Source organism: Tamandua tetradactyla, chromosome 4 (genome assembly GCF_023851605.1).
Source record: "Tamandua tetradactyla isolate mTamTet1 chromosome 4, mTamTet1.pri, whole genome shotgun sequence".
Taxonomy (NCBI): domain Eukaryota; kingdom Metazoa; phylum Chordata; class Mammalia; order Pilosa; family Myrmecophagidae; genus Tamandua; species Tamandua tetradactyla.
This window is the reverse complement of record NC_135330.1, coordinates 1,093,660-1,120,755: the sequence shown is the minus strand read 5'-3', so window position 1 is coordinate 1,120,755 and position 27,096 is coordinate 1,093,660. Positions and strand designations below refer to the sequence as shown.

Genomic DNA, 27,096 nt, shown 5'->3' with positions numbered 1-27,096 from the left:
CACATGGTGGCAGCCTGGCTCTCCCAGTCCCCCAAGGAGCGTGCTACACCTTTTCCAAGGCCCGAGGCTGCACAACTCTTCCACTGCAATGAGAGGGGAGACTCATCCTCGCCCTTCAGGGTAAACTCACCCTCTCCATGTACATGAATGGGTCCACTCTCCTGGCCGAGGTTTCTTGGCTTCAGACCCGAGCTTCCATGGTTCTCACTCTGCAAACTCCAATTTTTCCCTTTTGTGTCCTCCTTTGCCAAGGTTGGCAGTGGTTCCATTTACACCAACAGTCTGTTCAAGCCCTCCAGGACTTCTCCATCATTCTCTTCACAGTTCCTCCAAAATCTTCCCTTTAGCCATCCAAAAACTGTTCCAGCATATCTGGTATTTGCAAACCGCAGCAGCTCCCCACTCTCTGGTACCAAATCTGTTCTAGTTTGCTAGCTGCCGGAATGCAACACACCAGAGATGGATTGGCTTTTAATAAAAGGGGATTCATTTTGTTGGTTCTTCAGAGGAAAGGCAGCCAACTTTCCACTGAGGTTTTTTCTTACGTGGAAGGCACAGGATGGTCTCTGCTAGTCTTCTCTCCAGGCCCCTGGGTTCCAACAACTTTCCCCGAGGTGACTTCTTTCTGCATCTCCAAAGGCCTGGGCTGAGCTGCAAGTGCTGAGATGAGGAATGCCGAGCTGCTTAGCTGTGCTACATTGCGTTCTCTCATTTAAGCACCAGCCAATTAAGTTAAACATCACTCATTGCAGCAGACATGCCTCCTAGCTGACTGCAGATGTAATTAGCAACAGATGAGGTTCAGGTACCATTGGCTTATGTCCGCAGCAACAAGACTAGGTATGCTCACCTGGCCAAGTTGACAACTGAATCTAACTAACACACTGAGGAACTGCCAAACTGCCTTCCATAGCAGTTGTACCATTTGACATTCCCATCAACAGTGGATAAGTGTGCCTCTTTCTCCACATCCTCTCCAGCACTTGTTGTTTTCTGTTTTTTTGATAATGGCCATTCTGGTGGGTGTGAGATGATATCTCATTGTCGTTTTGATTTGCATTTCCCTAATAGCCAGGGAAGTTGAGCATCTGTTCATGTGCCTTTTGGCCATTTATATTTCCTCTTCTGAGAAGTGTCTGTTCACGTCTTTTGTCCACTTTATAATTGGGTTGTTTGTCTTTTTGTTGTTGAGTTGAACAATCTCTTTAAATATTCTGGATACTAGACGCTTATTTGATATGTGGTTGCCAAATATTGTCTCCCATTGTGTAGGCTGCCTTTTTACTTTCTTGACGAAGTTCTTTGATGCACAAAAGTGTTTAATTTTGAGGAGTTCCTATTTATCCTTTTCTTTCTTCAATGCTCATGCTTTGCCACCCAGCGATGTTGAATGAGGATTAAAGGACATGGCTCTTCTGGGGTACATGATAGTTTCAAACTGGCACAGAGGCCACCATCACCCTAATACCAAAGCCGGATAAAGATACTGCAAGACAGGAAAATTCCAGACAAATTTTTCTTATGAATATAGATGTAAAAATCCTCAACAAAATACTTGCAAATTGAATCCAATGGCACGTTAAAAGAATTATACACTGTGACCAAGTGGATCTTACCCCAGGTGTGCAAGGGCAGCTCAACATTAGAACATCAAGTAATGTAATATACCACGTTAACGAAATGAAGGAGAAAAAAACCTATGATCATCTCAGTTGATGCAGAAAAGCCATTTGACAACCCAGCATCTTTTATTACTAAAAACGCTTCAAAAAGTAGGAATAAAAAGAAATTTCCTCAGATAAGCAGCATATATGAAAACCCACAGCTAACATCATTCTCAATTGTGAAAGACTGAAAACTTTCCCTTTAAGAACAAGGCAAAGATGACAACTGTCACCACTGTTATTCAGTATTGTACTGGAAGTTCTAGCCCAAGCAACTGGGCAAGAAAAAAAAATGCATCCAAATTGGAAAGGAATAAGTAAATTTCACTATTTGCAGATAGCATGATCTTATAGATAAAAAGTCCTGAAAAAAAATAACAACAAACTACCAAAGCTAATAAACACATTCAGCAAGGTGGCCAGGAATATCAAGATGCAAAACTTAGTGTGTCTTTATACTAGTAATGAGCCATTGAGGAGGAAATCAAAAGAAAAATGCCATTTACAATAGGAACTAACAATCAAATATCTAGGAGTGAATTTAACCAAGGATGTAAACGACTTAGAGAACTACAAAACACTGCTAAAAGAAATCAACATAGAACTAAATAAATGGAAGGACATCCTTTGTTCATGGATTGGAAGATTAAGTGTTGCTAAGATGTTGGTCCTACTCAAAGCAACTTATAAATTCAATGTAATCCCAATAAAAATTCTAGCAGCCTTCTTTGCAGAAATGGAAAAGCCAATTATCCAATTTATTTGGAAAGGTACAGGGCCCTGCACCTTCTCAAGAACATCTTGAGAAAGAATAAAGAAGTTGGCAGACTCTCACATCCTGACATATTAGAAGGCTATAGTGGTCAAAACAGCATGGTCCTGGCATCAGGACAATTTATTGACCTATGGAATTGAACTGAGAGTTGAGAGGTAGAACCTCACATATTTGGCCAGTGGATTGTCAGCAAGGCTGCTAATTCAATTGGGAAAGAATAGTTTCTTCAGCAAATGGTGTTAGGAGGACTAGATATCCATATGCAAAAGAATGAAGGAGAGGATGCCTATCTTACCCCATATAGAAAGATGAACTCCAAATGGATCAAAGACCTGAATACAGGAACCAGGACCATAAAACTCCTAGAAGAAAACATGGGGATGCATCTTTTAAGATCTCGTGTTAGTCAATAGTTGCTTAGATTTTATACCCAAACTACAAGCAAAGAAACGAAAATTGGAGCACCTCAAAATGAAAAACTCTTGTGCATCAAAGGACTTTTAGGCAAAAATAAAAAGACAACCTACTCAATGGGAGAAAATATTTGGAAACTACCTGTCTAATAAGGTTTAATATTCAGAATATGTAAAGAAATCCTACAACTCAACAATAAAAAGATAACCCAGTTAAAAAATGGGCAAAAGGCATGAATGACATTTCTCTAAAAGTGGAAATGCAAATGACTAAAAAGCACATGAGAAGATGGTCAACATCACTAGGTGTTGGGAAATGCAAATCAAAACCACAATGAGATATCACATTCACCAGAGAATGACCACTGTTAAAAAAAAGTAGAAAACTACAAGTGTTGGAGAGGTTGTGGAGAAATAGGAAGACTCATGCGTGGCTGGTGGGATGTAATGTGGTGCAGCTGCTGTGGAAGACAGTTTGGCAGTTCCTCAGGAAGCTAAGTATAGAGTTACCATATGATATGGCTAGGTGTACCTCCAGGAGGACTGAAAACAGGGACTTGAGATATTTGCACCCCAACTGTTCATAGTGGCATTATTCACAATTGCCAAAGAAAGAAGGGCAACCCGTGTGCCCATCAGCTGATGAATGGATAAACACAACATAGTGTGTACATGCAATGGGATATTGTTCAGGTATAAAAAGGAATGACGTCCTGTTGTGTGAGACAGCATGGGTCAACCTGAGGACATTCATTATGTTGAGTAAATTAAGTTAGACACAAAAGGACAAATATTGTATGAGCTTACTGATCTGAGATTATAATAAGCAAATTCAGAGTTAGAATATAGGTTACCAGGAGATAGATTGGGTTAGAGAATGGGAATTGTATAGGATTTTTATTTAGGTTGATGGTGAAGGTTTGGAAATAGGTGGTGGTGATGGCAGCACATTATTAAGATTTTAATCAACAGCACAGCATCATGGAAGTGAAGGTGGTTAAAGGGGGAGACTCGGGCAGTCTGTATTACTGGAATAAACTGAAAAGGGAAAAGGTAGGCGTGCACGGCACGGGGAACCTGTCATAGACGACGGGCTGTCATCAGTGGTTCAGGTATAAGAGTGTTTTTCTGTGAATTATGACAAATGTTCTATACCAATAGAAGGTGTTAATAATAGAGGTATATGGGGAAAATCCTGCTTATGTAAATTATGGGCAATAGACAGTAGTTCAGTTTTAATCTTTCATCACGTATTACAAAGGCAACTACTGTTAAAAAATAATACAATTACTTAAAAAAAGAAGACTGCTCAGTGTTCTCATAGAAAATGGAATTCCATTTCGTCAGGGTTCCGACTGCATCTGTGTTCCAGGTAAGGTGCTGAGAGCCTTTGCATTCTGTTCTAATCAGCCTTCACTGTCCATAAGTCCCTTCTCGTCCCGGTCTAACCCATCTGCAGCTGAAATTAGGGAACTGTCCTCCCAGCCAGTCATGGAACCAGGATTAAAAGTTGAGTTTACTTCAAACCCCTTGTTCTTTCAGACGTACTCGACCCAGCGTGGAATGCTGGGGGGATTTGGGAAAGACCTACCAGTCCTTTACGCCAGTCTCGTGTCTGCTTTAGATGGTGCAGTGCTGGCAGCTGCTGGGTCTACAGATCTTTTGAGATGATCTTGTGTCAACACCTTTGACCTTTGAAATTCGCCCTCAGCCGCCCGTCTTCCTGCTGCATGCTCATTTCGTGAGCCAGTCCCCGAAACCACCCTTGGTCTCCCTGCCCCGGCTTCTAGTGCGGCCAGTCCCCAGGGCCCCTCAGCTCTGCTCCTTGTGACTCGGAAGCCCCTCGCCTCCTGCCGTCTGTTCCTCAAATTTCAACCCCCTGTGCGGGGTTTGTAAACTGTCAACCCAGGGGTTAATTTGTCCTACATGAAATTCCCCAAATATTTGACATAACTGTCAATGCTTGCAAATGGGGATATCTTAAAATGAGATTTCCAGAGTCACTTGGAAAAATCCAAACACGTGGCCGGCCAGCCTTTCTCCACACAGCAGCTCTCTCCAGCGTGGAGCAGCATCTAATCCTCCATCCTCGCTTCTCTCCCTGGCCTGGCTTACCTGTTTACCTGTCAACCAGGGAGTATTTCTGCTCCATGTTTTAAAATTTCTGGTTTGTCTCACCTACTTGGTAGGAAAGTTTGAAGCAACTGCTTAGCCCTGCTCCCCTCAAGCAGCCGCTGTTGCCCGCCTGGCACATTAGGCTTTTATTGCTTCCTTGGCCATGTCCAAAAGCTTCCCCACTCCCGTGCTCTGATGTCGCGCTGCCCTGCGTCTGAGGTTTCTCTTCCACTCTGTACTGGGAGAAACGCCCCGTGGCCCTGCAGCCAAATCAGAGACTGCCCAGGCCACGAGCCTTTGCTCCAGGCTCCAGGGTGCGCTTCGTGGTGTGCTCATCTGGCCACATTAACCCTTCCCTTCGCGGCTGTGCAGCGGGAAGGTCCGTGGGAGTGAGGGGCCTCTGGCTTTCCCCCGGCAGGTGCGCGTGCGGGCAGCAGGCCTGGGGGACGTGTTCTTGATACTGAGTGGAGGTGAAGGACCTGGGTTCGTGTCCAAGAAGGGATTTCACGGAGGAAGCTGCTTGCCTGGGAGGAGCAGGGCAGTGAGGGGCTGGGGGCGCCACCCCGGGGGCACGTGTCTCGTGTCCCGCGTCCCCCTGTCCCCGCGTCCCCCTGTCCCTGTGTCCTGCGTCCCCCTGTCTCTGTGTCCCGCGTCCCCCTGTCCCTGTGTCCCGCGTCCCCTGTCCCTGTGTCCCCCTGTCCCCCTGTCCCGTGTCCCCCTGTCCCCGCGTCCCCGTCCCTGTGTCCCGCGTCCCCTGTCCCTGTGTCCCGTGTCCCCCTGTCCCTGTGTCCCCCTGTCCCTGTGCGCCGCGTCCCCTGTCCCGCGTCCCCGTGTCCCGCGTCCCCTGTCCCTGTGTCCCCTTGTCCCTGTGTCCCGTGTCCCCGTCCCCGTGCCCCCTGTGCGCCGCGTCCCCTGTCCCTGTGTCCTCCTGTCCCTGTGTCCCCCTGTCCCCGTGTCCCCCTGTCCCCGCGTCCCGTGTCCCCCTGTCCCTGTGTCTCCCTGTCCCTGCATCCCCGCCAAGTCTGGTTTTGTGGCACAGGCTGTGAGGAGTGAGCAGGTGCTGTCCTCAGGCGGCCCTGGCGCTCAGGTGGCTGTTGGTGCTCACCCGGCCTCGCAGCAACTCCGTGCCCGTGGGGGCTCGGCCTCGGGGCGGCGGGCAGTTTAAGTGCCTGTGGCTGGAGCCAGTGGGCTCTGGAAATTCTCCTGCCTGGGTTTCAGGCTGCAGGTTCCCAGTCAGCAGCGCGGTGCGGCCCAAGCATCTGCTCTTACTGAGTTCTATGGGGGACGCTGTGCGGCGGCTGGTGGCTGTGCGGGTGACGTGGGCGTGGCGCCGCTACCCCCGATGGGCTGGTCACCTGCTGCCCCCCGCTGGAACCGGCCTCGGGACCGAGGGGCTGAGGACTCGGGTTCCTGCGGACTTTGCGAGGATGGAGTGCCGCGACTCCACCTTCCTCCTGCCTGCAGGAGGGGTGGCACTGGCCACAGGGTCCTGCTAGGAGTCCTGTCACCTCCAGGGTGCTGGGCTCTCTCTGCTTCCCTAAGTGTCTGAGGCCTTCTTTGTCCTGCCTGACTCCCCCAGCTCCGAAATCCTTCAGGCTTTGGGAAAGTCGTTCCTAAAGGAAGCCATTCCTGACTCTTCCCACGCATCCCTTACGCCTACAGCCCTTTGTTAATATCCTCCTCATCGCTCCTGCCACGGCATGTTCCTGTGCAATCGTGATCATGTTCCCCCCGGTACGTGAGTAAGGGACGGGCCTGTCTTGTCTGCAGATTTATCCTCAGTGCCTAGCTCTTCATATGTGAATAAAAGTAAACGTTAACAGTTGACCAAAAGTTAGAATTCGGGGGTCATGTTTATGGAACCAGCTTCTTCAGGTCAGGGAGGAAGAAGTTTGGTTTTGGAGCTGTTGGAATGGAGGCATTTGTGTCCAGCGCCCTGTCAAAGACATGGGTCTGGAACTCAAGTAAGAAGGCCGTCCCGAAATGAGTAGGACTCAGTCATTTACTGATACTTATTTTAGTCTCCAGTGTCTTGGAGCAGCCAGAGGGAAAAACTAAAATTGTGGAACAGTAACTCAAACTCTGAAGTCTGTTCTGTAACTATGCGTGTGCGCACACACATACACACACACACACACCATCCCTGGGGAGACGGACTTGGGGGCTAAATTAACAAGGCCTGGAGGTCAGTCTCCTCTCCCCACCCCAGATGCCCAAACACTCCAGGCTGCTGCGACTGGGAGGACAGAATTCTAGGAGAAGAGACAGGTTCTCACGCGAAGTAAGATTATCTTCCCCATAGATTTGTCCCTTTGTTTTTCACCGCAGAAATGGCCTCCACCTTCAAAGCCCGGGAATGTCAGCTGTCCAAGCAAGAAGGGCAGAGTTATGGCTTCTTCCTGCGGGTCGAGAAGGACACTGCTGGCCACCTGGTCCGTGCGGTGGAGCAGGGCAGCCCGGCCGAGAGAGCTGGCCTCCAGGACGGGGACCGAGTTCTTCGGATCAATGGTGTCTTTGTGGACCAGGAGGAGCACATGCAGGTGGCCGGGGCTTCTGGGTTCTTCCCCGACCTTTTCATTCCAGTCATCGCTGCTGCGTGCAGTTTCTGGGGCCAGTGGAGCTGGATACTTTCCTGGCCGCCACAGGCAGGGCACTTCCATCTTTGTACCTTCTGCTGGCTGGGCAGGTTCCCTAGGATTAGCCAACAACTATAGATGTTATTCCTGGACTCGAACAGTGCCAGGTCTAACAGCATCCCATGCTCCCCGTGTGCCAGGATCTGTGCTAGGCAGGGTCACGCTCATCATGTGGGTGAAGCCTCGCCACATGCCTGTGAGGTAGATGCCACCATTTCTCAGGTGGGGAAGGTGAGGCTCAGAGAACTTCATTTGCTAACGAGTTCAGGCACTGAATTTATGGGAGGGCCACGAGCCCAGTTCCATCTGCCTCCAAATGGACGTCCTTTTTGTTGCACCACGCTGTCTTGGTCGGGAGGACCTGCTGCTCTCGGGCAGCCTTCATCTCCAGGAGGGAACCATCCTCATCACAGCCTTCTGCTCGGGGGTCTAGCGACAGTGCCCGATGCCCAGCCTAACCTGCCCTGGGACCTCGGCAGGACTGGGACAGAGGTCAGGGTAATTCACTGTCTGCCTGGGGCTCGGGGCCTCCAGAGGCAGGCAGGAGCAGGTGGTGGGCATTTCCTATGGCGGTTGGCAGAGGCTCACTGGGAAAAGTTACCTTTCCTTTATTCCTCCTAGGTTGTGGATCTGGTCAGAAAGAGTGGACACTCAGTGACTTTACTAGTTCTGGATGGGATTTCCTATGAGAAAGCCATTAAAAAGCATGTGGACTTGAAGGAACTGGGTCAGAGTCAGAAGGCCACAGGCTCCGGTCATCAGGAGCTGCCTCCCGTGATGAATGGGGGGCCGCAGACGTGGCCCCAGCCCCGGCTGTGCTACCTGGAGAAGGCAGGGGGCAGCTATGGCTTCTCTCTGAAGACTGTCCATGGTGAGCTGGGGGGTGAGCGGGAGGTGGCGTGTCCGCAGCTTTGCAGGAGTGTTAGTGGCCAAGGGCTGCTCTTGGGCTCACTTCTGGTTGTCAGGGACCTCACGGCAGTCTGCGCCCCTGCCCCGAGCCGTGGGCTGAGTGGTCTGCAGCAGGACACGGACCCCTGGTCCCCAGTGTTTGTCAGCTGGCCCTTTGTGGCCCGAGGGTTAGAGGCTGCTGTTCTGTTATTCTCCACTTCCTTGGTAGAGGGGAGAGGGGTGAACAGGAAGCAAGACACAGAAAAGGGGTCCTGCCTAATAGCTACTTTTTTACGATAAAATTTTTGTCTTTGTTCGAGAAGTTGCAGGTTTACAGACAATCATGCATAAAGTACAGGACTCCCATAAACCATCCTCATCGTAGCCACTTTTGACTAAAGATTGGAATCTCATGACTCCTCAGAGAGTCTGGTGGTCATTCACTTGTCCCACAAATTCTTGATCATCTGTTGATGTGCCAGGCACTGTGGTAGGTGCCAACGACATGGCAGGAACGCTTACCCTGCCGTGCCCTCAGCTGTGGTCAGCCTCGGGCGTTCTGAGGTGCCTCCCTGATCTCTGAGAGGTACATACTTATTTGAGAAACTCCAGCCATCAGGTAGTACTAGAAGTTCTGTTTCTAGAATTTCAGAGGCACAAACCCACCATCCTCAGAGGACGACAGCTCTGCACTGGCTTCTCTGAGGTTTGGCTGGGAGCTTGGAGCTGGGTTGGCCTGTTGGTTTCACCGCTAACGTCGCTGCTCCTGTCCTTTTCGGTACCGGTGAGGCGCTGAGGGGCGGGCCATAGCTTGGTGGGTGGTGAAGGAGAAGACCACTGGGAAAGGTAAATTTATTTCCAAGGCTTCCTGAACCTGTAGCAAGAGACACAAACTAGCTGCAGGAGGTGTGGCCTCAAGCACATCGGTTATCAAGCACACTGGTGTAGGCAGGTGGTGCAAGGAGGCAGCATTTCCTAAAAATCCATTCAGTAAAATGATCTAAAAAATTATAATTCAGATTCTGCTCATTTGGTTCTTATGCTTGCATAGTGAATGGCTAGGTTGGCTTTATGAAAAAACTGTTGTCTTCACAGCGAATACGCAACGAGGTAGCAGGAGAAATGCTCTGTGTAAGGAGCAGAGTTTAAGTTACCATATGTTGCTTTTTTTTCTACACAAGGGCAGCCACTGGGAATTGAACCCGGGTCTCTGGCTTGGCAGGCGAGAATTCTGCCTGCTGAGCCACCGTGGCCTGTCCCTATATATTGTTTTTACAAATGATTTATCTAGTCATTATGAAAAGTGCCATTTGCCAAGACTGAAATACTAAAATCTTTTTAAAAAATTTTTTATTAATTAAAAAAAATTACAAGAACCAAACATTCTCAACACATACACTCAGCAATTCACAATATCATCACAAGGTTGTATATTCATCATCATGATCATTTCTCAGAACATTAGCATCAATTCAGAAAAAGAAATAAAAAGACAACAGAAAAATATAACAAACAGAAAAAAAAAATTTTACAGGCCATACCCCTCACTGATCCCTTCCATTGATCACTAGCATTTCAAACTAAATCTATTTTAACATTTGTTCCCCCTATTATTTATTTTTATTTCATATGTTCCTCTCATCTGTTGACAAGGTAGATAAAAGGAGCATCAGACACAGGGTTTTCACAATCACACAGTCACATTGTGAAAGCTGTATCATTATACAATCATCCTCAAGAAACATGGCTACTGGAACACAGCTCTACATTTTCAGGCAGTTCCCTCCAGCCTCTCCATTACATCTTGGATAACAAGGTGATATCTATTTAATGCATAAGAATAACCTCCAGGATAACCTCTCAACTCTGTTTGGAATCTCTCAGCCATTGACACTTTGTCTCATTTCACTCTTCCCCCTTTTAGTCGAGAAGGTTTTCTCAATCTCTTGATGCTGGGTCTCAGCTCATTCTAGAGTTTTTCTTAATCCCTTGATGCTGAATCTCAGCTCATTCTGGGATTTCTGTCCCACACTGCCAGGCAGATCACACCCCTGGGAGTCATGTCCCACGTAGACAGGGGGAGGGTGGTGAGTCTGCTTGCTGTGTTGGCTGGAGAGAGAGGCCACATCTGAGCAACAAAAGAGGTTCTCTTGGGGATGACTCTTAGGCTTAATTTTAAGTAGGCTTGACCTATCCCCTGTGGGGTTAAGTTTCATATGAACAAACCCCAAGACTGGGGGCTCAGCCTATAGCTTTGGTTGTCCGCACTGCTTGTGAGAATATCAAGAATTCAACTTGAGGAAGTTGAGTTTTCCCCTATTCTCGCCATTCCCCGAAGGGGACTTTGCAAATACTTTTCCACTCACTGATCAAATCACTCTGGGATTCATCAGGGCATCACCTGGACAAACCAACAAAATCTCATGTCCTATACAAAGTTCCATGTACTTAAGGTGTTCAATCAACTATCTATATAAGTTATATTAGGAGTTGCACTAGTCAAAGTATAGATTTGTACCATGAAATACTAAAATCTTGAAAGAACTGTAGCATTTCTTTAAGGAACTGAATCACACCACCTGTCAATCCAGACTAATCTTGTGCTTGTGGGTGGACCCCGTCCCCCTCCTGCCTGGTAAGCCTGCATCAGCGAGGTTTAAGACTCCTGGGTGACATTTAGTGACAGCACTAATTAAAGAGGAGGGATGGAGCAGATGCCTTCTAAGTTTATAAATGCAAAGAAAGGGGACGTGACCCAGTGAGGCAGCCTGGGTGCCTGCTGGTGCTCTCTGGCTCAAGAGGGCAGGGCCACTCCAATCTCTTCCTTGCATTTAGTCAGCATCAGAAACTATTCAAATCAACAGATACCAAATGACCAGTGACCATGTCAGACCTCATGCTCAGAGCTGTAGCTGTATTTCTAGGTCAGAAGGCAAGCGCTACTTGAGTGAGCCTGAAATGGTAAGGCCTGCTTTCATGTTATTAAGAGAAGAACCTCGATAGTTGGACTTATAATCAGGCTGTGCAATGGATTGCAACATTTGTCTATCCCCTGCACTTTTCCAGGGAAAAGGGGAGTGTACATGACTGACGTGCTGCCCCAGGGTGTGGCTGAGAGAGCTGGCGTCCTGGCTGACGATCGCCTGATTGAAGTGAACGGAGAGAATGTAGAAAATGCCAGCCACGAGGACGTGGTTGCAAAGGTATGCTCCAGAGGGTCTTTTCTTACCGTCTTCCACTCTCCCCTCCTCAGGAGTGCCGGGAAGACAGCGGGAGTAGGGCCAGGGTGAGTTTCCCATGGAGGAACATCTAATCATGCTGCCCCCTCTGTATTCAGGATGAATGGACTCACTAGTGATGCACGGAGTTTGAATACAGAGTTTGGAATAAGGACTTTGCTGGTTTCACGTCATCTTGAAGAGAAGTAGTCTAAAGAACCACAAACCTTACCTTTTGGGTCTTATTTGTACTTGATTGAGAGCACTCTGAATTTATAATAAGCTCGGTGCTGAGACAGTGCTCCTAGAATTTGTTGTTCCTGAATGGGAGATAACCAGTGTGGTGCTGAATGTAGCTCCACATTGGAACACTGAAAATCTTGTTATTCCCAAACCTTACATCTTAGCTAAGCTCCATGAAACATGGAAAACACGCTGAGATTTTCGTTGAGGTCCTGGGGAGCCTTGAAAATTGACCAACCTTGTCTGCTCTCAGTAGAGTGATCTCTCAGTGTGGACCCTTCCTCTCTTTTCTTTTCCAAACTCATTTTCTAGCCTCCTTAAATACTTAAGTTGGATTTCTGAATTTCAAATCTCTCTTGGGTTTACTTGGCATCTGTGTGGGTCAGGCCGTCCTTAAAAGGGCTGAACCACACCTGTAGAAGTGGAGGTAGAGAATACCAGTTAGGCGGCAGGAAACAGTGTAACACTTGAACTCGCCTCTCATACCGTGCTTCCCGTTGAATCTAGACTGGCCTACGTGCGGAAACTTCCATCTTCCCAGCGTCGTTCTTGGCGCTGTGTAACTCCTCACATCTGTGTTGCTGCAGGTGAAGAAGTCAGGAAACCACGTCATGTTCCTGCTGCTGGATAAGGAAACCGATACGTACCACAGTGAGCAGAAGATAAAATTCAAGAGAGAAACTGCCAGTTTGAAGCTGCTTCCCCACAGGCCCCGGGTTGTGGAGATGAAGAAGGGAAGCAATGGCTATGGGTTTTACTTGAGGGCAGGCCCAGAACTAAAAGGTAAGGCACCAGAGCAGAACACCTGGCAGTGAAATGCTCCAAGTCACCCAGTCTGACTCCAGGGCAGTATTGGACCCCTCGCTCCCCACCAGATCCATAAGGGGACAGTAGGAATATAGGAAGCATAGCTGGGCCAGTTTCTGCGTAATCTGGGGGCCTGATTTTGGCATTCCAAAGTTTCCATAGCAGAAGGATAAAGCAGAATTTAGGACTTCTGCAGTGATGTGCTGGTAAGTTGGCTCTCTTAAGAAAAAAAAAGCCCGAATTTGCTGCATCTGTTGGTTTCTATAGTATAAATACTACCACTATCGCCAATTTCAAGTACCAGCATGACATCACTGAATGCACAGTTGAGAAGAGATGCATCAAACTGGCCATCGTGAGCTGACATGAGCCAGCTCCAGAGCACCAGTGGGTCTGGGGCAGAGGTGTGGGTCAAGATCTGGGAATCCAACAGACCTCGAGTCCTTCTACTTCCTTGTAACTCAGCAGGGAAAGAACTAAGTCCTTTCAGGGAAAACAAATACATCAAAGAATGTGCGTTCAGGCCATGCAACCTGTTAATCACCCAGAAGTTGGTCTTTCATTTTATATATCCCTGCATTAATTCATCAAATGTTAATTTGGTTCATATTATGCACAAAACATCCTCAAGGCCTTTGAGAATATCAAGTGAATCAGACAAGAATTCTTTAGTCAAGGAGATAGTAGAGGAGATAAGACACGTATGTCCATAATTGAAGGTAGATAGTGATACAAATACAGGGGTAGATAAAGTACTACAGAAATGCAAGGTAAGAAATTCAAGGAACTTGGCATTTCTCACTAACAGTGTATTGGGAGGCCCATAGTAGAGGTAGCAGTTGAGAGCCAGCTTTGTCATATGGATTGGATTTGGATAAGGTGATGGAGCAGGTGGCAATGGAAGGTCTTTCCAGGAAGGTAAGAGCCGGGTGAACAAAGAGGAAAACCCAGGTGGTTTGGCTACCTGGCGTCTAATGTGTAGAGCAGGAAACCAGATTAGAATGGTAGGTTTGGAAAGAAATGGTGAGGGCTGAGGAGTTTGCATCTGGTTCTGTATTTGATAGGGACTACATTCACAATTGAATAAACCCAATTACAACTAAAATTTCTCAGCATAGGAAAACATGGTTTCCTAGTGCCTGAAGCCTTTTGTTTTGTTCTTCATTCTTCCCTTCTTTTTTTATGGCTTAGCTTCATATAAAATGTATGGACACAAATATGCCCACTGACTCCTGGGAATTTACTAACAATTCATAGCATGTTCTTCTGTCAAGATTGAATGCCAGACACTGTCAGTAACAACATACTTTTAGAAGATCCCTTCATTATCAATGGCTGGGTGTGTTCCTGGAGTGAGTTCTGAGTAGGGCATGAGGTGTTGGGTAGGGTGCTCATAGGCCGTCTAGTGTGCCAGCGGGATGAATGGCACTCAGCACTCAGCATGCCTTCTGTACCTATCTCATCAGGGCCTTGGGCCATGGCAGAAATCTCAGTTTGTTTGAAGCAGTGTTAGGGGCCTGCCTGATAATCTTACTCTGATTCTTTTTGGGGGGTGGATGTTAGGCCATATCGTCAAGGACATAGATCCTGGAAGCCCAGCAGAGGAGGCTGGCCTGAAGATCAGTGACCTCGTTGCTGCCGTCAATGGCAAGTCTGTGGAAGCTCTTGATCATGACCGTGTGGTGGAAATGATTAGGGAAGGCGGGGAGCAGACTTCGCTGTTGGTGGTAGACCAAGAGACAGACGACATGTATAGATTGGTAAGTAATACAAGGTCACATAGTCATGTATTAAGGTCGAACCCACTCATTCATGCTCTTAGACTACAGTTATGACTGTGCCCATTGCCACATAAAGCACTGGGTGTTCAGGCAAGGACAAGGCCCCTGCCCTTAAAAAAAAACACAACTCATAGTTTAGTGGGTGTACAACAGACCAAAAATTAGAGTATTTAAAGAAAAAAATGATAAATGCCATGACAGAGCTATGCACAAGGCACCTCAAGAGCACACAGATACCTAACCTGGACGAAAAGGCTTCTGAACAACGTAGACATGTGAGCTGACCTGGACATAAGAACAGGTATTCAAGTGTAAGGGGGATGGTTGGTGTCGGGCTGTGTGTGCCCCCAACAGAGGGAGCAGCATGTAAAATGTGAGGGAATATAGTTCGTCTGGAGAAGAGCAAGCACTTCAGTGTGGCTGGAGAGTTAAATATTATCCAGTAGACTGGAAAGGTAAAAAGTACCAGCCGATAGGCTTTCCAGGACATGTTAGGGTGTTCAGATTTTAGCTGAAGGCTAGGGTAATTGATATGAGGTATTATGGGAGGTAGAAATGAGGCTGTTTCAGTTGTTAGTAAAGAATGTACAAATCTGGAGTTTAAGAGAAGGATCTGGACTTAAGATACAGATCTCTGACTCCTCGGCTTATAAACTGTAGTTAAAGCCATAGGATTTGGTGAGTGGCCCAGGATTGTGTGTGCATTTGAAGACAGAACTCTGGAGAAAAGACACACTGAATGAGTAGGCAGAGAAAGTAGTAATTGAAGGGATCTGAGAAAGAAGAATCAGGAGTTGGTGAGAACCAAAGTAAGGTGCTAGTCAAGAAGGTGGGAATAAACAAGAGAAACATTAGAGAGGGATTAAGAACACTGCATGTTGGATTTAAGCATGAGGAAGGCACTAGAAAAAAATACTTTCAATAGAAGACTGGGGGCAAAGCTAAGCTAGAGTAATGGATGAAGTAAAGATTGAATATAAACTACTTTTCTGTTTTCAAGCTTAGTTATGAAGAGAAGATGGAGAGCAGTGGCGAGAAGAGAATTTAAGGTGGAAAGACTTTCTCTTCCAAAAGATGTGAAGGACGTCAGTATATGTCATGAGGGAATGAACTAGTGAAGAGAGGCTAAAGATACTGGGCAGGGAGAGGGTGGGGCTCCTGAAGAGGCACAGGACAGACTTGCGATCACACGTAGAAGAAAAAGGAGGTAAGAATCAGTTCCCACTGCAGAGTCTTTTCCTCTAAACAGCACATGGGCTCATTTACTGAGAACAGGTAGTTGGCAGTTAAGGGACTTGAAGAGCAATGACATTTTGAAATAACTGTTGTGAAGAGTGGAAGAAGAAAGATGAGTAGTACACATGATTGCTCGGTATAGCTGAGGGCTTAGTTGAGGTTGGAGATGAGTTGGTATAAATGAACATATTTGGGTTTTGCTGGGATATGGAAGGGTTGCATGTTGGCAGGATCTAGGCTGTGAGGGATGGGAGGTGGCTGATACTGGGCAATGATGGAAGGGTGAAGGCTTTGGTTATCAGGATGAAAGAGAACAGGAGGCTCGGGATAAGAGAATGGGAAGCCTAGACAAAGGCCAGAGGCTGAAAGGTTGGTTCCAAAGAGTTTCAGAAGACTGGTTTCACAATTGGAATCCCAGGTTTAACACAAATGGCTTCTGTGAAGTTAACAAGGGCAACTGTGTGCCTCCTAAAGGTATAATGAAAGTAATTTTCAACTTTCTCTTTCTTCTCTATGTCTTCTTGTACTGGATTATGTTTCAATCAATATAGAAATACAGAATAACAAGATTCTAATGGATAAGAGTAGACTGAAAACTAGGTATATCAAACTTTTCTGTTTTCCATCTACAAAAGGAAAAACTATCTGAATTAATAAAATTGGTTGAGGGAGGGAAAGCACAAAACAGGGATAATGAAACTTCTTATGAATGGTGTATAGAGAGTGCCTGTCCATGTAATGTTTTAAAATCTTTTTTTATTGTGAAATCATATACAAAAAAGCGATGTTTCAAAGTACATTTTAATAAGGAGTTATAGAACAAACTTCAAAGTACGGTATGGGTTCCAGTTCCACAATTTCAGGTATTTCCTTTTAGCTGCTATAAGACACTGGAGACTAAATAGAAATATCAATACAACGGTTCAGTAGACAAACTCATTTATTCAATCCATCCTGTCTTCTCTATTGCAACTCGTTTTCCTTTGGTCCTTTTCCCAATCTTTAGGGATTTTTAGGCAATGACGGTCCTAACATCTTCATGTTGAAAAGTCAAGTGTCCATATTATGGGGTATGCAACTGGTTGATGGTCTTGAAGAGACTGGTAATGGGGTTTCATGGTTTATCTGACTTAGGAAACATCTGGAGGTTTTAGGTTTCTGAAAAATAAACTTAGTGGAATTTTTATAGAATCTCAGATAGAGCCATGGGTATTCTTTAGGGTGTATAGGAATACTATTGGTTGGGGCTTGGCATACATGGCAATTAGCAGTATCTAGCTGAAGCTTGCCTAAGAGTAACCTCCAGTGTAGCCTTTTGACTCAGTTAGAAATCTCTTAGCCACTGATACCTAATTTTGTTATATTTCTTTTCTCCTCTTTGGTAAGTTAGGCATTGCCGATCTCATGGTGCCAGGGCCAGGTTCATCCCTGGAAGGCATGTCCCACACCGCCAGGGAGACTTATATCCCTGGGCGTCATGTCTGAAGTAGGTGGGTAGGGTAATGATCTTAGTTGCAGAGTTGGGCTTAGAGAGGCCATATCTGAGCAACAAGAGGCTCTGTGGAAATAATTATTAGGCATAATTGTAGGTAGGCTTAACTTCTCTGTTAGAGAAATAAGTGTCATAAGAGCAAGCCTCAAGATCAAGGGCTTGACCTATTAACTTAGAACTCCCTAATATTTGGAGAGTAGCAGGGATTTCCCAGATGGTAAAGTTTAATAGTTCCATAGTTTTTTCCCAGTCCCTCAAGGGACTTTGCCAGTACTTTTTAATTATCTGCCCAGCATGCTCTGGAATGTATCCAGGTATTACATTAAGCTATACAGAAGTGTAAGATCTTTTTCCCAATTCTAGGTTCTACATATTTAGAACCTTGTTTAACTGAACTGGCCGGACAGGTTATGTTAGATTGTGTCCTACAGAAGATTTAGGTTTTGGATAAAAAACTCTTTCTTTGGTCTCATACAGTAGGTGAAGTTATAAAATACAGACAGTATCATCCTTTACCTTCTAATCTGATTTACCTTAGTCCCAACCCGACAGACTTCATTCTTATCTCTAATTGAAGCCTGATCTCTTTTTCAACTTCTGTAACACTCACTATAGGTAGGAATGCTGACTGCCAAAGCTGCCGAACTCCAGCTCTGAGTCTTAGGTGTCACACAGGGAGCCAAAGTTCCAGGAAAATACCAGGTTATACACCTATAGCACCACATTTCAGATATTCGAAATAACCCTTAAGGCTGAGGAATAAATGTGACTGTTGTAAGAGCTTACAATCTCAGCCCTAATTTTCTTATAAATATTTTCTAAAAGAGACTACAATATTTGTTCTTTTGTTTATGGCCTATTTTGCTCAATATAATGTCTTCATGGTCCACTCACCTCCTTGCATGCCTCTGGAGTTCGTTCCTTTCTGTAGCCACACAATGTTCTACTGTCTGTACATAGCAGTTCACCCTTCTGCTTCTCAGTCAATGTACACTTCGGCCATCTCCATCATGGAGTATCACGGATACTGTTGCCATAAACAGTGTGCAAATGTCTATTCAAATCCCTGCTTTCAGTTCTTTTGAGTATATTCCCAGTAACAGAATTGCCTAATCATAAGGCAGCCCTGTATTTAGCCTCCTTTACCCCCTCCTCTGGAGGTGCTGCCCCATTCTGCTACCCTACCAACTTTGAATAGCTATAACTCTTTCTACATTTTCTCTAGAACTTGAATCTTTCTGTTAAGTTTAAATCTGCAGATTTTGTTGGGATATATTCATAACATATATCCTATCAATAATAATCAATGTTTCACAGTATACTCACTTAGTTGCACAATTATCATCACTCACAATTTTAGACAGTTTTCATTGTTCAAAGAGAAAAACAACAGACACGCTCACAGGAATGTTCCCTGTAATTTTGAGACCTCAAAGGTATGACTGCTATGCAAGAAAGGAGAGGTTCCAACGCCAGTTAAGGATGTCATCTAGGTTTCCTGTCCCACTAAAATAGCTGTCATGTAGGCTGTAAATGCCAACTTGCTCCCTACTTGGAAAGTTTATTGAAGAGAACAAAGGTTCCAAGTGGTAGTAATTCCAAATTGAAGATAAGAGGAAAGACTTTGAGAAGGAAGAAAACAAAATCAAATGCAAGGTTATAGGTTGGCAAGTGGAAGACTGGTTCCATTGCTGGCACAGAAGAGACATGAGCAGGCTCTTCTTTTGAGGATGAAAGTAGAACTTCTTCAGAAGTTAGGTCATCCAGGCACTGACAAATGAGAAATTTCAGTAGGAACTCAGGAAGAAGAGGTTTGCAATTAGGAACAAGCTGTAGGAAAATGAGTATCGCTTCTTGGAAGTTTAAAAGCCAATAGAAAAGGGAAAAGTAGGTACTTTAATATTTGTTCCTTTGAATCATTTGGAAGTTTCCATAGATTCTTACATTGGGAGACAATCAACCCAAATCATTAGTAAACATCATGAGTGTGTTAATCACATTTTAATCAAGTCCTTAAATTAGCCACTCTTATAGTTTATACTAATAAGCAAATTACTGTGCTATCATTTTCTTCCAATAAACTGATATCTAAAAACAGGCTAGTTCCAAGGCACTAAGTAAATTAAATTTTGAATATATACAAAGAAGAGGCTGTTATTTTGAAAAACTAATATTACTGCTTGGCTATATATAAAAAAAATCTATAAAATGGCTTAAGGAACAAATAGTTAAGGGCAAATACTGGCTTAAATTTGTTAAGAAATTGTAAGTGTTATCAGGAAAGTCAAAGTTCAGCTGAGGTTTATGAAAATAAAGATACGAGTGCTTAAGGTGGTTTGGAGCACGACTAAAAGGGAATAAGCCCTTGCTTGTTGGGGAGGGGTAATGGATAATGGTTAAAAATATGGGCTATGGAACTGGAATGGGCTGGTTTCAAACCCTGGCTGGGCCACTTACTACATAACCTTGGACAAACCACTTTACTTTTCTGAGCCTTTATTTCCTCATATAACTTCTGTAAAGATTGAAGGCTATCATATATGTGGTACTTAACATAATGTTTGGCTCATACTGTGTACTTTGTAAATAAGTGGCAGTTATCACAAACTATGGGGAAAAGGAACTTACATTTGGGTCTTTATTAAGTACTAGATACTTGGCATGCATGCCTTCATTCTGTCCATATAATTATCATGTTAGAGACCAGATAGGTATTAACACTGCAGTCTTACAAGTGAGAAAAGAGAGGGCTGGCAAAATTGTCTGAGGCCACAGAACAACTAAGTGGTTAAGCCTAGATTAAATCTAGTTCTGTTCTTACTATTATAGCATCTTCTCACATGTTTTTGTCTCCATCCTGTTCAAGAAGATGCTCTCCAAACTGGAAGGGACCTCACAATCATCAAGGCTCAAATGGGGAGTGATAAGAGAATGCTGAGTGTTTGGTAAACAAGTTTAAGCCTTCAGACTCAAGAGCATGAAAGAATTACTCTTGGTGATATGAGAAATTCTATGGACAACAGTAGCCTGGAAATGGCAGTTGTAGCCCCTGAGTTTCAAAAATAGATTTCAAAATTGGATTTGAAATTTCAAATTGAGATCTGTAAGTTTCATCAATCTCATGTAAAAGCCCAGAAAGTATTATTAAACAGCTTGTAAGCCCTTAAGAAAGGGAGTAGAAACAACAGACCAAGTTGTATCAAACTAACCTTACTTTCTACAATTTTTAACTTTCACTGCCCCTTACATGTCTTCTTAAGGTGTTAACATTTTGTTGTTCATTCTTAAGAACTGAGGTTCAGTTAAGTTTAACAGACTTCTGAGGGCCTTCTAAGTACCATCTGCCTTGCCAGGTGAACCTAACAGGGTCTTGTTCTGTGTTATATAACAGAAGCATCGAAAGGTACGCAAATGACCCAGAGGGAGTAATACTATAGGGGAAGGTGTGTGGAATTACTGCCTTTTTAGTTTAGGCAACTGAAGCTCAGGGAGAGACTTAAGTGATTTGCTGAGATCACCTAGCTTAGTAAAGAGTGAAGCCAATACTTGTACCCAAGATCCTGTACTCAATTCTTTATACCAAACTTCCTTTAGACGTAAGATTAAAGTGTGAACTGGAAAAACTGATTTTTAGCTAGTTGAACAAACATATCTAAAGACTACCTGAAATTCTAACAGTGTCACTCTGAACACAGTCTCTGATGATAATGCTAGTTGTTCCTATCCTAAGCTAATTCATTATCAAATTTGGATGGAGTCAGGAAACATGTATAACACACTTTCAGATAACTAAAGCGCTGGTGAATAATTAATACACTGTAGAGTATAACTGATACTCGATATATTTAGTCAGGATAGAAAGAATAAAAAATAACAAAAATTAAAACAAATGAATTTCAAGTGCTATACTAACTTAAAACCAAATGGTGAGATTTGAGACCAGAAATTTGACAATACTCAATGTAGCTTCCCCCAGAGAAGGCAATTTATAGTTTCATTGGCACTTGGCCTCTGGAGAGGAGAGTCTTATTGTACTACTGGGTCAAACTGTGTTTGGAATTACTAGTGATGTGATGTATCCTCTTTGTCCCTTAGTTTCCTCAGTTGTAAGAGGGAGGGCATGAGGGGGAAATGAGTCAATATTTAGGAGTATTCAGAATAACGCCTGACACACATTTGTTAAATCAGTATTGTATCTAGTTCTGAGAGCCTCACTTTAAGGGAGATGGAAGGATAACCAGGGCAGAAATGTTGGAAGTTATAATGTCAGTAATTAGCTTGAAAAAGCATAGGCTCTGGGGGAGAAAGGAAAAGCATCTTCAAGAATTTGAAAGGTTATTATTACATGGGAGAAGGTATAGATTTATTTTGAGGTTTCTGTGGCACAGAGCTCCATAAGCAGAGAAGAGAAAGGGAGCTGGCTTTTGGCTTGAGAACACTGAACAACTGAAACGGCCGATAACGGTATGAGCTATTCCTGCCGAACAGGGAGCTCCCATTTGTTGGAAAAGGTCGAGCAGAAGTTGGAGGTTTACTGCTCAGGCTGTTGTGAAGGGGATTTCAATGTGAAGTCCTTTACAACTTCTCCTGGTCTTATGACAGGATGATCATCAAATGATCTAACTGAAATTTTGCAGTTTTGGTTAATACAAGATAGATTCCTGTGGAGTTTACTGGGGCGGAGGTGGAGTGTGGGGGTCTGATCTTTGAAATGTATCAGTGAATAAAACAAACACAGAACAATCCTTTGTACATACTAGATATTTAAATATTTGAATGATGAATAAAAACTCATTAAGGCCTTAAACTTTAATGCTACTGTATGTTGCCTCAAGATGCTACCATCAAATAGCTGATTTACTTTTTTTGGCTAGGGCTAATTGAACTTTTTGCATAGTATGAGTACCTTTGATAATTTTCTACATTTTAAAGAAATCAGGTATATCATTGAAAGGGTCTGAAGTTAGTTGAATTGGGAAGACAGATGCTAATCAGGGGACCCAACATCTAAATTTAGCCAGGGTGTGAACAGTGTGATCTGAGGCAGAGCACTTGCTGAACTCATCTTCAGTTGCTTATTTTTCTGTTCATTACCTAACACAATGTCCTGGACACTTGTGGGCAGCAATTTAACTACTGTCACAAGATCTTACCATATGCAAATCTACCCTTCTAACGTTCTCAGCTAAAACCTACAGAAAGTTGAGGTCTTAAACCTATTAAAAAAATCTGTCATGTTTCCTATTCAATGGCTCTTCTGTACTAAAGGTCATTGCTGTATCTGCCTTATGTGGATGGTCTGGGAGTTAACATGGATTAAAAGTATTTAAAGATAGTGGGAAGGGTGACCTATCAGAAGAGCCAGTTTACAATAATAAATGGTGAAAAAGACAGTGTGTATACCATGTATCCGAAGACTGGAAGGGCGAGGCAAGCGGCAAAGGACTGGAATGAACTTTGTTACCACCTGTGACTACATGATTGGTGACCCATTAATTACTGTGCATGCCAGTTAGAATGGTCTTGATAGCTTTGTCTCCAGACAGTGATAAAAAATACTGTCTCGTGTTTCTCTTGTAAGGAACTTTGAAGATTAAGGAGGAAGGGCCAAAAGAATTACTACGTTTCTGAAACTGGGCTAGACACTCAGATATGTGTAAACCTCCAACATGGAGATAGCCTATGGATTGCTCAGTGACTTGTTCACTATCACAGAATAAACTTTCAGTTACAGAAGAAATGAGCAATTCTGTTAAATAGGTTTTTGGATCCTGGTACATCCTAAACTGCTTTTATTTTATGCATTAGGTATGCATTAGTGTACATGTTTAGACATTACAGCGTAACCAAGCTCAATATTCTTTCATACCTTTTCTGGTTGGTGTAGTAGAGAAATTCTGCAGCCCACAATCAGATATATCCAGAAGAGGAGTGGAACATGTATGCACCTTATAAGTTAAACTGATACATTTAATAAAGTATAACTAGTCATACTTACAATTAAGTCAGCATTTTCTCTTTATTTCCAAAAGGCTCATTTTTCTCCGTTTCTCTACTATCAAAGTCAAGAACTGCCCAATGGTTCTGTGAAGGAGGCTCCAGCCCCTACTCCTGCTTCTCTGGAGGTCTCAAGTCCAGAAACTACAGAGGAAGGAGGAGATCACAAGCCTAAACTCTGCAGGCTGGTTAGAGGTGAAAATGGCTATGGCTTTCGCCTAAATGCAATTCGGAATCTGCCAGGCTCATTCGTCAAAGAGGTATGATAATCTGGTTCCAGCAGCCCAGCTAATACACCTGTTGGTGGGCCAATACAAAGGTTAACTCTGCACATGTAGCCATATTTGGTCTCACCTGGATTCAGTGTGATGCTGTCATGATCCTATACCAAAGCTACTAGTCCATCCCAAGCTCAAACATCTGTTCCACCTAATTATCTCGTTAGATACTTTCCAAACAAACAAGCAGAGAAAGCTGACATGACTAGCTGCCAGTCACCACCCTGGCTGGGAGTGCTGCTTGTCTGCACTGAGTGTCTGGCATGTCCCTCCCTAGAGGCAGTGACAGTGAGACCATCCCTCTCTCTCTCAAGTTTGGAGTGAAGAGGGGAACCAGTGAGACTGAATGCCGCTGGCCCCTCTGACACAGTGTTACACATTTGTCTAATAGCCCACTTGACTGTGGAAAGTGTAGGCTTTGTGAAGAGAAGAGCATGGGTACTGTAAGAGAACCTGGTTAAGAATAAATTCTAAAACTCTCCACCTGTCCTCTGAAGTGAAGCTGGCTGAACATGTCCTTGTGTGTGTTTGGAAAAACTAGCACTTCTGTTCCCAGGTGCAGAAGGGCAGCCCCGCCGACCTGGCCGGGCTGGAAGATGGGGACTTCCTCATCGAGGTGAACGGGCAAAGCGTGCTGGATGCGCCATATGAGGAGGTGGTGGAGAGAATACAAGGCAGTGGGAAGAATGTCATACTCCTGGTCTGTGGAAAGAAGGCCTATGATTACTTCCAGGCTAAGAAGATCCCTATTGTTTCCTCCATGGCTGACCCACTAGATGACCCCCTGGAATCCAAAGCAGCACCGGCAGAATCAGAGCACGACTCATGTACCGTAAAAGACCGAGTGAGTGGGGATGCATTTCTTTCAGTGATTCTAACTTACCAGAATATAGTGAAGTCTTTAAAAAGAGTACCTCATGTCTGTGCTCACTTAACACAAGGCACTGTGGGGGAGAGAAGGAGTTATCTCTTATTTTTCATGCACAGAAGCTACAGTGAGTTGATAAATCATGAAATAAAAGTGAGAAGGTTATCAAATTATAGTGGGAACTACTAGCTAAAGCGGAATCAGACTATCTAGGTACAAATTCTGGCTCTGCCACTTACCAGCCTCGGACAAATGAAATTTACTTTCTCTGTGCTTCAGTTTCCCCACTTATAAAACAAGGCTACTTTGTAGAGTTGTTATATTAATTAATACTATTAAAGTGCTTGGCTCATGGTAAGTAGGAAAATGAATGGTGGTAGCTAGAGATAGTACTGTCTTTTAAGTATTATTCTGTATATTTCTGGATCAGAGCTTGGTAAGTCTGTCTTACATTTCTGTCGGATTTCTTTTTATAGATAAACTTGAGGTCCAAACGTGCAAGTTCATAAAGGAAATTTATGACAAAGCTGACTCAAAGTTTAACTCTATATTACTCTTTTTAATGCGTTAACTCTACTGACTGGTGATATAAATAGGAAATTGATTTTAATGAATGTACACACTAGCCATTGGCCTTGTGTTTTTACAATGTGTAAAAAAATATTCTAGTTGTCTTTTAAAGGCTCCGTATCTTTTTAGGAAATCAACTACAGTACTATTAGTTTTACAGAAAAGAAACATAAGCATTAGTGGAAATGAGGTCAAGCATACACCTCAGGCCACCTGGGTTCTCGAGACTGACTCTGTTCCCTGATTTGTCATGCAACTCTCCATCTTTCCCCTCTTGATGTTCACTTGCACTCGCTCTCTCCCACTTATAAATCCCTTTTTCTCATCTGTGCAGGCACACAGTACAGCCTCTTCTTCCTCCTCCAATTCCGACGATACAAAGATGTGATGACAACAAGTAATGCCTCTGGCTGATTGATGTTTCTGGCTACTTACTACGAGTCCTTTCTCAAGGAATGAGCTGCCATCCATTTATTGTCCTTGCTAGAGACAAGCTCCTCTGGAAATCAGTTTGTCATGTGTAACTGTCTTCCCCTGTCACTTTTTAGGGGGAGGCTCTAGCAGACTGCTTACTTTGGTCCAATTAGAAAAAGCTAAGACTAGACCCACCTTCTTTTCATGTGATCTCTTTCAAGCATCAATTTAACTACATTTTCTTGTATGGTTATAACTTTTATTGCTAAAGGCTCCATGAACACCAAAGATGATTTATCAATCTGTATATGTGAGAACAGATAACATTATTAAAATTATGCTTTTGTAAGAATGTTGTGGTTGCTAGAATAAATAACATTAAAAATGCCTTTTGAGTATGCTTGAAACTTCCCTGTTAACTGATATGACCTTAATAGTGTTTCTGTTTTTGGTAAGCTTTTTATGGTTTAACCTTCATTTGCTTTAATACCTCTAGAAATCCCAACACAACATAGAATAAAGCCTTAGTAAAACAGATATCCAGATAATAAAGTTCAGGATTTTCCTAAGTTGCATTTTGAGTATACTACAAATTTCCCAACATCTTCCTTTTACAGATGAAGAAATTGAGTCCCTGGATAGGAAAGTGACTTATTCCAGTTAATAGTTATTCATTGTTTAACCCACAGTATGAGGGGGAAGGTGGAAAGAAAAGATGAGGCATGGTCACTAAACTGAAGGCAGGCTAGTCACCCTTAAATAATTTTAAGTTAAAAGGAAATCAAGAAAAATGACGTGCTTGTAAGTCTCCCTTTTGGTAGAATCTATTTCAGTTGCATATCACTCCTCTCCCAGAAAAGAAAAGATAACCTCTCGGTTATTTTAATGGGGGGCTGGGGGCGAACAAGGGCAGAATGACAACTCAGGTTGGATCATGTAGCATACTCTATATGCTTGGTAGCATGGTCCCAAGGATCCTAAAAGGTCATGGTGTTGCAATCTCTGTTTTAACAACAATCTAAAGGGAAAAGCCTTAACCTGTCTGTCTGGCCTCACTACCTTAGACTTCCCCTAACCCAGAGTTCCAGTGCATACTTCTCCTCCTAGTTTGTGGGCTCCTTTTTCATCCCATCCTATATACCAGCCTCAAACAAGCACAAAATGCCCTCTGCTGAGGACCAGCTTGACTTCTTCTCTAATGCTAGGCGATGCTACTCGTGACAACAGTATCATCTATGGAGGAAAGTGGGTGCTGGAGGTAGAATGTGCTACCACAGCATTTTTTTGGGTTTGTTTTAAAAAATATCAGGCCCTGGCCCCCTCAAATTCTGACACCACTAGTCTCTGGCACACAGTAATAGGCATGATTTCAAGGGGCCATGTGTTTCTCTGGTGCCTGTTTATGAGCCAAATAGAGGAATAATATGCTTGAGAGAGCGCTGACCAGGAAGATCACATCAAACCAGCGGTGATAGAAGTTGAACTGTAGCTCTCCAAGGACTTCAGTGATTATGGTGCGGTATTCCAGAGGCATACTCATTCGGATTAGCAGCACAGAGGACACGAAGTACATGCCCTATAAGTCAAATAAATGATCCTGAAGTTACTCTGAATGTACTGAGAGACACTGAAGGAAATCATTAAAATATTTAAAAATATAAAACACGTTTCTGGTATTTTACACAGCTATAAACATAAAGC

General features: G+C 43.9%; 2 protein-coding genes across 9 annotated transcripts in view; one reads left to right on the top strand and one right to left on the bottom strand.

Moving 5' to 3' along the window:
• The window catches only part of PDZK1 (PDZ domain containing 1), a 49,965-nt gene extending 24,118 nt beyond the window's left edge, over positions 1–25,847 (top strand). Inside the window, exons 2-9 of one of the 3 annotated variants that reach the window (XM_077155904.1) lie at positions 7,296–7,507; positions 8,225–8,474; positions 11,558–11,694; positions 12,540–12,735; positions 14,323–14,519; positions 23,301–23,525; positions 24,100–24,387; positions 25,316–25,847. In XM_077155904.1, coding sequence (XP_077012019.1) covers positions 7,298–7,507; positions 8,225–8,474; positions 11,558–11,694; positions 12,540–12,735; positions 14,323–14,519; positions 23,301–23,525; positions 24,100–24,387; positions 25,316–25,369 — 1,557 coding nt within the window. In that variant the 5' untranslated portion in view covers positions 7,296–7,297 and the 3' untranslated portion in view covers positions 25,370–25,847. Of the gene's footprint in view, positions 1–7,295; positions 7,508–8,224; positions 8,475–11,557; positions 11,695–12,539; positions 12,736–14,322; positions 14,520–23,300; positions 23,526–24,099; positions 24,696–25,315 lie in introns of those variants that run through there. The other 2 variants (XM_077155903.1, XM_077155902.1) reach the window with 2 other exon arrangements.
• Positions 16,513–27,096, bottom strand: part of GPR89A (G protein-coupled receptor 89A) — a 95,531-nt gene continuing 84,947 nt past the window's right edge. For all 6 annotated transcript variants that reach the window (XM_077155905.1, XM_077155909.1, XM_077155907.1 and 3 more), the window contains one exon: positions 16,513–26,971. In XM_077155905.1, the coding sequence (XP_077012020.1) occupies positions 26,765–26,971 (207 nt within the window). In that variant the 3' untranslated portion in view covers positions 16,513–26,764. The remainder of the gene's footprint in view (positions 26,972–27,096) is intronic.